At 37.0% G+C, this 10562-nt stretch overlaps 1 protein-coding gene across 1 annotated transcript; it reads left to right on the plus strand.

The window, feature by feature from the left end:
* The first annotated feature begins 669 nt into the window (after positions 1–669).
* LOC308654065 (small integral membrane protein 3) lies at positions 670–1529 on the plus strand. The gene has a single exon (XM_081302983.1). The coding sequence runs from the start codon at positions 676–678 to the stop codon at positions 856–858; it is 183 nt and encodes a 60-aa protein (XP_081159109.1). The 5' UTR covers positions 670–675; the 3' UTR covers positions 859–1529.
* Positions 1530–10562: the final 9033 nt, after the last annotated feature.

Raw genomic sequence — 10562 nt, forward strand, 5'->3', positions numbered from 1 at the left:
CCATGAAAGAACTGGAGGACCTTGGATGATGAACCTGGGTCACTCGCCTACCCCTGAATGTGACTCTGGGATTTGTAGTGGGCAAGGCTAGGTCACATCTCCTTCCCTGTGCTTGGGTGAGTGCCCAAAGCAACCCAAAGAGAACAGGCAGGCTCTCCTTAGAAAAGAGGGAGTTCTATTACCAGGGTAATGAGGAAGGGGCTCAGGACAACAACAGCAAGTTTTTCATTTCACAGCTGAGGAAAACAGGTAATACAATAGTTTGATATGTAAACATGGAAGCTCTGGAGTGCCACCCAGCTGGGTTCATGCCTTAGTGAAATTAGCAGCATGTTCTTTCAAGGCTTTGACTCCTTATCTGTAAAATGGGCATAGGAAAGAAAAAGACTGACCAAAAAAAAATGGATAAAACATGGATGGTTGGTACAGTCCCTCCTTCATTGTGCTGGTGAGGGAGCTGAGTTCTGAATGAGTTAACAAAAAGTCCCTTGCAAGGCCTGGTCATAGGATGCCTTCAGTAAAAAAGACAATACAACTAATGATCAAGAAACCATAAGATCACATGCTAAAACGTGATCCTATCTTCTGACTGCTGAGCTTTCCTTCCCACCAGGGAGGCAGGCAGAGGGTACACACACTGATTTTACTTTCCTGTGTGTTGCAGAGTGAGGCGACATGGATGCCATCAGCCAATCCCCCATGGAAGCTGTGCTTCCCAAGCACATCCTGGATATCTGGGCCATTGTCCTCATCATCCTGGCCACCATCGTCATCATGACCTCCTTGTTGCTGTGTCCAGCCACTGCCGTCATCATCTACCGCATGCGGACTCATCCAGTGCTCAGTGGGGCTGTTTGAGAGCCACCCAAAGCCCCAGCAGAAACGAGGATGCAAGTCCCTTGCCCCAGCCTGTTCTCAGCAAGACAGTGGGAAGGACTTGGGAGGTTGCATTCTGGTCTTGGTTCTCCACTGGCCAGCTGTGTGGACTGGGTCGAGGGACCTACCTCTGTGAGTTCCGGGTTCACTGGCTTTCAACCAGGGATCATGATCTCTGCCCTTCCTACCTCATAGGGTTGTGAGAACCAAGTGACAAAGCTGTTTGAGAACAGTGAAGCCACCACAGATGTCCAGGTGTCACGCCAAGAGCTGAGAAGCTTTGAAGAAGCAAAGAGCCTAAAAGCTGGCGATGGCCTTCAAGGTGGTGAGGGAGACCCTGGGGACACAGCGGCCTTTTCCTGTGCCCCTCAAACCAAGCAAAGGACACCCTGCCCCCAATCCCAGGGGCTAGAGACACACTGGCTCAGGATTGGTTTCTTTGAAGCATCACTCCCTTAAATTTTCTCCCTTGTCAAGGAGGGCAGGAGCTGAACATGGCAGGGAGAAGGGAGTTGAGTCAAGCTGTCCAGAATCTCTTCAGTGCCCGAGGTTTGTCCCTGTATACTCTGGAGGAAGGCTCTGCCATTGTTTGGCAATGCCCAGAGAATTAACGTTATGGGTCTCTTTCTGCAGGGGAGTCTCGTATCTCTATAGCTTTGCCACTCAGGCAATGTTGGAAAATGCAGGGTGTCCAATACCCTGCTCAGCCTTCAGGATCTCCAACCCCTATCCCCCATGTGTCCCACACTAGAGATGCTATTTCCCTCTGTCCTGATTCCTGCTGTCATTAGCTCCACAGGTATCCCTTTCACTCCCTCCCACCAGCACTGCAGTCAAATCCAAGTTACTGATATTTTAAGAGACGTTCTCAAGACTTTTAGAACCAACTCAAACCAGTGATAATTATTGTAGATCCCATAATTATACTTATATAGAGATTAAAAATTATCTCATATTTTAATATTTAAAATTATTCATATAGACAACCACTCAAGCTTTTTGATTCCCACTTCAGGAGCATCCTGGGATTTATTAAAATATGCAAGAAAATAACATAGATATTAGGATATTTTTGTGTAAAAATTATGCTTTTACTTTGATCTTATTTCATTGACGTACACAACCAATTTCCAAAAAAGTGCTAGAATGACCTTGTCTGATGTCTTTCTTTCAAGAGCACCTACTGAACTCAGAACTCAGATAAAAGGATTCCACTGAGTTTATGGGCCTTAGTGACTATTTGAATGGAGGAACAGACGGGGAAACAGGAGAATCACATTAACTTCCAGGGTTCTAACTTCAGCTGATAAAGTTATACAGTTTATACAAACACGTAATGACAGGGGTAAAACTGATTTTGGATGAAAGATAATGGATTTAGGACTGGACATGTTGAGTATGAGGTGCCTGTTATGCAGGTGGATACTTTCAGGATGTAGTGAAAATCTTGCTCTATTCCTTAGGGAAGATTTTGTGGTTGAAGTAATGGTTTGGGGGATTGTCGAATATGGTAGGCATGCTACTCCAGGGGACAGGATGAGAGTATGCAGGCCAAGAGGAGTGAGGTGCTAAGTTCAGAATGCAGAGAATGCTAAATAGAAGTGGGAAGGGAGTCAGGAAAATAATTATATTAGTCAGCTTCTTGTCATGGTGTCCAAAATTTCCAAGAAGGCAACTTAGATGAGGAAAATATTTATTTTGTTTTATCTTATTTTTTGGTACTTGTGATTGAACCCAGGGGTGCTGAACCATTGAGCCACATTCCCAGACTTTTAATTTTTTTTTTATTTTGAGACAGTGTCTCACTAAGTTGCTGAGGCTGGCTTTGAACTTGTGATCCTTCTGCCTCAGCCTTCAAGCTGCTGGGATTACAGGGGTGTGCCACACCTTGCCCAGCAGGAAAAGGTTATTTTCAGCTTACTCCTCCCAGGAACAGCACTGTAGTGAAGAAGTCAGAGTTAAGGGATTCAGAGAAAGAGCTGTAGAAGGAATTTCCACCTTGTCCATTGGACTTGCTTTAACAAAATACAGTAGACTGAATAACACACAAACAATACAAATTTATTATTTACAGTTCTGAAGGCTATGATGTCCAAGTTCAGGACACTAGCAGACCCAGTGTCCACTGAGGGTCCTTCCCTCAAAGATGGAGCCTTCTGTGTGTCCTCACATGGTGGCAGGGTACTAAAAAGCCCCCTGAAGGTTTTACAAGGGCACCAATGTCATTCATGAGAGCAGAGTCCTCATGACTTAATCGTCTACCACAGGCCCCACCTCTCAAGATCATCACTTTGGAGGTTCCTGTTCAACACATGAATTTTGAGGGGGCACAAACATTCAGACCACAGCAGGGGATACATATTCGTGATGAGATTCTGATTGGTTTGCTCAGCATTTCTTCCAACTCCTGGTGTGCATTTCTGGATGTCACAGGCTGGACAGTGAAAAACTACATCAAGGGTGAAAGCCTGCACGGCCCTCACTGCCCTGTTGCTAGAGATTCTAATGTGCTTGGAGGCTCTGCTGTTCAGAAGCCTGCCTGCCTGCCAGGTTTATTGTGGAGCTCAGTGGAGTTGGGAGGGACGTGATGAGGTGTGAGGCATTCACAGTGCTGGTGGGACTCCAGCTGCATCAGCATGGCTCTGAGGACAGGCTGGTAGCTTTCTGATACCTGGATGGCAGATGAGGTGGGACAGTCCTGCTGCCCACAGCTGAGACTGTAGCTTTCTTATTCCCTAGGCTCCCAATGGTCACACTGAAATTGCAGTTCTCTGAGATGGCCAGCTTCACAGTGCTGATCTGGGAGGGATTCTGGTAACCCTTGCCTTCTCTGTTCCTCAATTCTCTCAGTAAATTTAAGCACATATTTTCCTATGCTGAACCTTTTTGCTTAAGGTTGCTAGAGTACATCTTGATTGGTCCAGATGGGAAAATCTATTAATTATTGACCTAGCTGTTTCACTTCCAAGTCCAGCATGTGGTCTGGCATCAGTGAGGAATGAGGGGCAGATGGGTTTGAACAAATAGAGATGCCAAGATGATGGTGGTCTCAGGGTCTCAGAAAGGTCCATGAGTGGTGATGGAATGAGAAATTTGCCAACAGTTGCCGGAACGAAGCCTTTAACAAGGAGACAGTTATTTTTGGATCATCCAAAAGTGTGAGACGATATATAGAATCTTTTGACAAAAAGAGTGAGATTCAATTTTTAAGTCTAAATTGTATTGGCTGCTTGGAAGTATAGTATGATAATAAATAACAAAATTTTTAATTTTTTTTTAATCTAATAAAATTAGTGCTTAGGACTGGTGTTGTGGCTCAGTGGTAGAGCACTTGCCTGGCACGTGTGAGGTACTGGGTTCAATCCTCAAGACCATATATAAAATAATTAATTGATTAATTAACTAAAGTTATTGTTTTCATCAAAATCAAAAAAAAAGAAAAGAAATGAGTGCTTACTTTTTGTTTTTTAGCTGTGAGGAATTATTTAGTTTCCCATGAAAGTTGAAAACATTGTGTGCTCATAGGTAAGAACATGAACATATTTTTGTACTCCCAATACATGTTAATTCATGTTTTCACATCTGACATCCTTTCTGAAGTTAGTAGAAGTAAGTAACATTTGGGGAAGACAAGGATGTCTGGTAAATCAGACAGAATACTATTTCTTGCTATAACTAAAGAGCCTTACTATGCTTTTCTCGAAACATCCTCCACCCCAACCTCAACTGCAGAAATAACCAACTCATTGGAGAATTACTATAAGGAAAAGAAGAAACAATTGAAATATTTATATGGTCATAGAGGAGTGGTCTGGTAAACATGGTACAAATAATGGAATAACATAAAAATTAAAGCACTGTTCAGTATAAATGGTAAGCAACTGAAAGTAAATAGAAAATTGAACCTTTTTATTGGCACCTCCAGAATTTTTATATGATGGGCTAAGAGGAGATAATTTGTTTGGAGAATGTAACATTAAACCATAATTTTTCATAGCCCTTTATGTAAGACTGGGAAAAGGTCAACTGCTCCTGTGAAATATCTTGGGAGAGCTGCAAATATAGATAATATTTTGAGCATATATGCATCCAAACAGGGATGTGAAAGAGCATAGAGGAGATCTAGAGAATTTTATTTGGGGCAGAGAGATTATATTGGCCACCACTGTTCAATTCTTCATTAGTTATAATTATCTGTAATAAAATTATAAATGCACATGTTATCACTAATGAATTTATATCTGTGACATTTGTTCCATTTCTAGTTATAGGGTAATTTCTGCTCTTGTATTTCAAATTTAGACTGTCTTCATCAGATTTCTTTCTTCAACTAAACATGTGTTTTGAAAATCTACATTCCCAGGGTATGTCTTTATACATACCTACCTAGTCCAAAGGAACGAAATTTGAGAGATTGTCTGTGTGTACATGTGTGTGCACACATGTTTGTGTTAAGGAATAACATGATCCATCTGAAACAGACATGCAGCTTTTCACATTATTTGCTTAACCATCCACTTACCGATAAACATGTTTGGCAATACACAATTTTGTAGTGTCAACTACAAAACACACAGTATATCTTACCTTTTTTTCTTTCTAGAAATACAATTTAGTATTAATTGTCACTAGTGTGTTATAATTTTTCCCATAGCTTTATTGAGGTAAAATTGAAATACAACAAAATGTATGTATTTTAAGTATGGAGTTTGATCAGTTTGACATGTTTTGACAGTATGAATCCAATGCAATCAAAATCAAAATCATTTTCCATTATTTTTAGTTGAAACCACTTGTTTCCTCTGTGATTTATTACATTAGAAATCAATTACCTTCAGATATGTAGAACCACATCTCAGCTACTTCCAAATTAAATGGCACACTTATAAATATCTCACAGATCAAAGAAGAGAACACAAGAAAAGTAAATAAAAAGTGGTTTTAGCTAAGTTCTAATAAAAGCTTAAAATATAAGACTCTCTGAGGTGAAACAGTACTCAGATGAACATTTATAACTTAAAGTGCTTGTATCAGAATGAAGCCAGATTAACAAATTGTTTTTAAGTTAGGTAGTAGGAAGGAAAAGATATGAGAAGGAGCAGAAATATATGAAATAAAAAAGAAATAATATGGCTAAAAGTTGATACAAATCAAGCAAGTCTAATAAAAAAAGCAAGAACACAAAAATTAATATAGTGGAAAGGCAGCTATCAAAACAATTCTACAGATTATATATATATATATTATGATACTATTACAATTGTATGCCAATCTTTGTAATATCTTATAACGTGGTGTATATTAGAGAATACTCCATGTGCTGCTGAGAAAAAAGTGTATTCAGTCATTGATGGATGAAACATCAGATCCATACTACTAAAATATTGTTAGAATAGAAGATACCTGGGTTCTACTCATTTAGTTCAAGAGCCAATTCTTAGTCATCTATGTCTCCTTCAGTCCCCTCACTTCCTGGTCACAAGTTCAGTCTCCCAACACAATGTCTCTCACCCTCTCTTTTGAGTTTCTAACTTAGAACCATTTTATTATATTTCCAAACTTATGTTAAGATAAACTTCTCAAAGCCAGTAGACACCACTCATGTCTTCTCGAGTCACCCTCTTTGGTCTACTATATATGGTGGTGAGCATAAGAAGCACAGCACTGAGAAAGGAGGCAGAATGTGACTGATGGATCTAGGCCTCAGTGCCCAGGCCTCTCATAACAGTGACTATAACAGGTCTCAGTAGATCCAATGCTTGAAGGTAACTATATCTGCAGAGCTATAGATGCTCAGGGCTCTCTGGTGTCTACTATCCACAAAATTGATGGAAATCAGGAATATAATATTGAGAAGAAAATTCTGTGTGGAAGCAAATTTCCATGTATTAGAAGGATAGATAGAGATGTAGAGATATAGCTGTTTATGACAGATTTCTATCTCTGCGTCTATCTGTATCTCTCTTTGGAATGCTGTTAAAATCTCTAATCTGGGAACTTACCTTTGGTAAGGAATGAGAAACCACTACAATACCTTAAAATGCAAAAAATGATGATGACTATGATTTAAAGCAGTCCATGTATTTCACTGAGTACCACATTTCTCCAAATATATCACCACAATATACTTAAAACATCATAGTTGTATGGTTTTAATAAGTAACTCACCAGACTCAAATGAGTCATCTTTGTATCCTACAGAAAATAGCACCCAGCTTCAGCAAGCAGTGCATAGAGGGTTGTATGTCTTCCAAACTACATCCATGAGAAATGCTAATTGGGAGAGTGATGAGGTTGTTGCATTAATTTTGTATCTATGTTGATAATTCCATTTTCAAAAGTAAACTAGTGAAAACAGTAACTAAATAAGTATGACATTCTTGTCAGTTATCAAGAACACAAGCAACAATAAGTTGAGGATATAGAGAAAAAAGCACACTCTTACATTGCTGGTGGGACTATAAATTGGTGCAACCAATGTGGAAAGCAGTATGGAGATTCCTTAGAAAACTTGAAATGGAACCACTGTTTGACCCAACTATCCCACTCCTCAGTCTATACCAAAAAAAAAAAAAAAACTTAAAAACAGCATACTATAGTGAAGCAGGCACATTGACATTTATAGCATAATTCACAATAGCTAAACTGGAACCCACCTAGATGCCGTTCAATAGATTAATGGATAACTAAACTATATACACAATAGAATATTATTCAGTATTTAAAAAGAATAAAATTATGGCATTTTCAAGTAAATGGATGGAGTTAGAGAATATCATGCTAAGCAAAGTAAGCCAATCCCCAAAAAATCAAAGGCCGAATGTTTTCTCTGATAATTGGATGCTGATCCATAATGGAGTGTGCCAGGGGAAAAATGGAGGAACTTTGGATTGGGCATTAGTTGTCATTATTATTTGTCTCCCCCTAAAAATTGAGTTTCTAGAAGCCTTCAGGGATACTATAAGTCCACAGGGTAGAAACTCTACTACCTCAGATCCATACTGTTAGGTGGGTAGACACAGAAATGACAAGGAAAAAACAAGGGAATAAATTGCCTCAAGCAAACCAAGATACTCCAATAACAGAATCCATTGGTACCACAGTGGAAGAAATGTCAGAGAAGGAGTTTAGAATGTACAGAGTTAAACTGATCTGTGAAGTAAGGGATGATGTAAGAGAGCAAATACAGGTAGCAAAAATCACTTCAAAAAAGTGATGGGGAAAAAAACAGAAATTTTCAAAATGAAGTAAATAATAAACCAAATTAAAAATTCCATAGAAAATATTACCAAAAGAATAGACCACTTGGAAGACAGAACCTAAGGCAATGAAGACAAAAATCTATAATCTTGAAAATAGAAATGGAGAGAAGACATTAAGAAACCATGAACAGAACTTCTGAGAATTATTCAATAACATGAAAAGACTAAATTTAATATTTATTGGGATAGGGGGCTGGTACTGTGGCTCAGTGGCAGAGTGCTTGCCTTGCATGTATGAGGTACTGGGTTTGATCCTCAGTACCACATAAAAATAAATAAATAAAGGTATTATGTCTATCTACAACTAAAAAAAATTAATATTTATTGGGATAGGTGAAATAATGGGGATTTACATGAAAGGAATGCACAATTTTTTGAATGAAATTATACCAGAAAATTTCCCAAAGCTGAAGAATGAAATGGAAAATCAAATACAAGAGGCTTACAGGACTCCAAATGTGCAAAAACAACAAACTCACATCAAAGCACATTATAATAAAAATGCCTAGCATACAGAATAAGGATAGAATTTTAAAGGCTGAAAAAAAAATCTGATCACATACAAGGGGAAACCAATTCTGATCTCAGCTGATTTAGACCCTCAAAGCTAGGAGGTCCTGGAATAATATACACCATCTTCTGAAAGAAAATGAATGCCAACCAAGAATCCTATATTCAGCAAAATTAAGCTTCATATTTAAGATGAAATAAAAACCTTCCATTATAAACAAAAATTTTAATAATTTGCAACAAGATAGCCTGCACTTAAGAATATTCTCAACAAAATATCCCATGAAGATGAAATTTTTAAAAAAGTGAAAACCAGTGAAGGAAAAAACTACACTAAAGGAATAGTCAATCAAAGGAGAAACTAATTTAAATTAAAAACTAGATATAAACCAAAATGCTCAGCAACCCAAATCATACCTCAAAAATAACCTTAAACACTAATGGTCTAAACTCTTCAATCAAAAGATATAGACTGGGAGACTGGCTTAAAACAAGACCCAACATTATGCTGTCTCTTAAGAGATTCACCTCATAGGCATGGCACCCACAGACTCAAGGTGAAATAATGAGAAAAACCTATCACTCACATGGATCATGTAAACAAGCAGGGGTTTCTATCCTCTAAAATAGACCAAGTTATATAAGCCATATAATTGTATTAATTGCATTTATACAATTGTAATGTTATTTTAATATCTTTTTAGCAACTGTAAGGTTATTCTGATGGCTCACTTTCCATTGGTATTTTTTCTTACTTTTTTCTTGATTAAACTTGTTTGATTTTTATCAACTTTTAGCTGTAGTATTTTTTTCTATTTCACATATTTCTTATTTTTTCCTTCCTACTACCTAATTTGATAATAACTTGATTGCTAATCTAGCTTCTTTTGATACAAATGCTTTGCTATAAGTGTGTATTTGAGCACTATTTTATTCCAGAGATTCTGATATTTTAAGTTTGTATTATCACTTATTTCAAAGCAATTTTTATTATTTATCTTGTGCTTTCTTCTTTGAACTATCAGATATTTTTGTAAGTGGCCATTCAGTTTTGAAATAAATCATGCAGGAAACACAGTCTGTATGATTTCAATTTTTTAAAATTTATCAAAGCTTATTTTATGACAGAATAGAGTCTATCCTTATGAATTTTCTACTTGTCATTTTTGTGTTTAGTTCTCTATAAATAATAAATAGGTCAAGAGGGTTAATAATGTTTTAAGCCTTCTAAATCATTATTACTTCCATCAAAGTGAGGGGGCTTAAAATCTCCAAATATAATTGTGGATTTGTCTTTTTAGTTTTATTTTTACTTCATGTATTTTGAAATTTTTTATTAGGTACATACACATTTAGGATTGTTATACTTTCCTGAGGAATTTACACTATTGTGGTTATGAAATGTTCCCCTTTATCTCTGAAAATACTTTTTCTTGATATTTATTTTACATAAATAGCTCTACTTTAGATTTATAATTCTTATTTTCTCCTCCTTTTGCTTTTAACCTATTGGTGTATTGGTATTTAAAGTGTAACATATGTATAAAGCATATACTTATTGTTTGTTACACTTGTTGAATATTTATACATTTTAATTACAATATCTAAATCATTTGTATTTAAATTAATTATTCATATTGTTTAAAAAAAAAGAACACCTAACATGAAGGTCAGAGGAAAATTGGGTAAAATGATAGGTTTGATGATGTAATATTTTGAAAAAAAAGTTAAATAGTCCTGCTGTCAGGCTCAGAGAGAAGATTGTTGAAATGCTTTTGTTGCAATTGTTCATTCTTTTATTTATCATATGGTACACAGAAACAGATTCATTTTATTGTTTGCTAACAGTTTTTATTTTGCAAATATAAATATATATATGTATATATATACTTATACATATATATAATCATAAGC

The sequence above is a fragment of the Spermophilus citellus genome (assembly GCF_964194105.1).
Source record: "Spermophilus citellus genome assembly, chromosome: 1".
Classification (NCBI taxonomy): domain Eukaryota; kingdom Metazoa; phylum Chordata; class Mammalia; order Rodentia; family Sciuridae; genus Spermophilus; species Spermophilus citellus.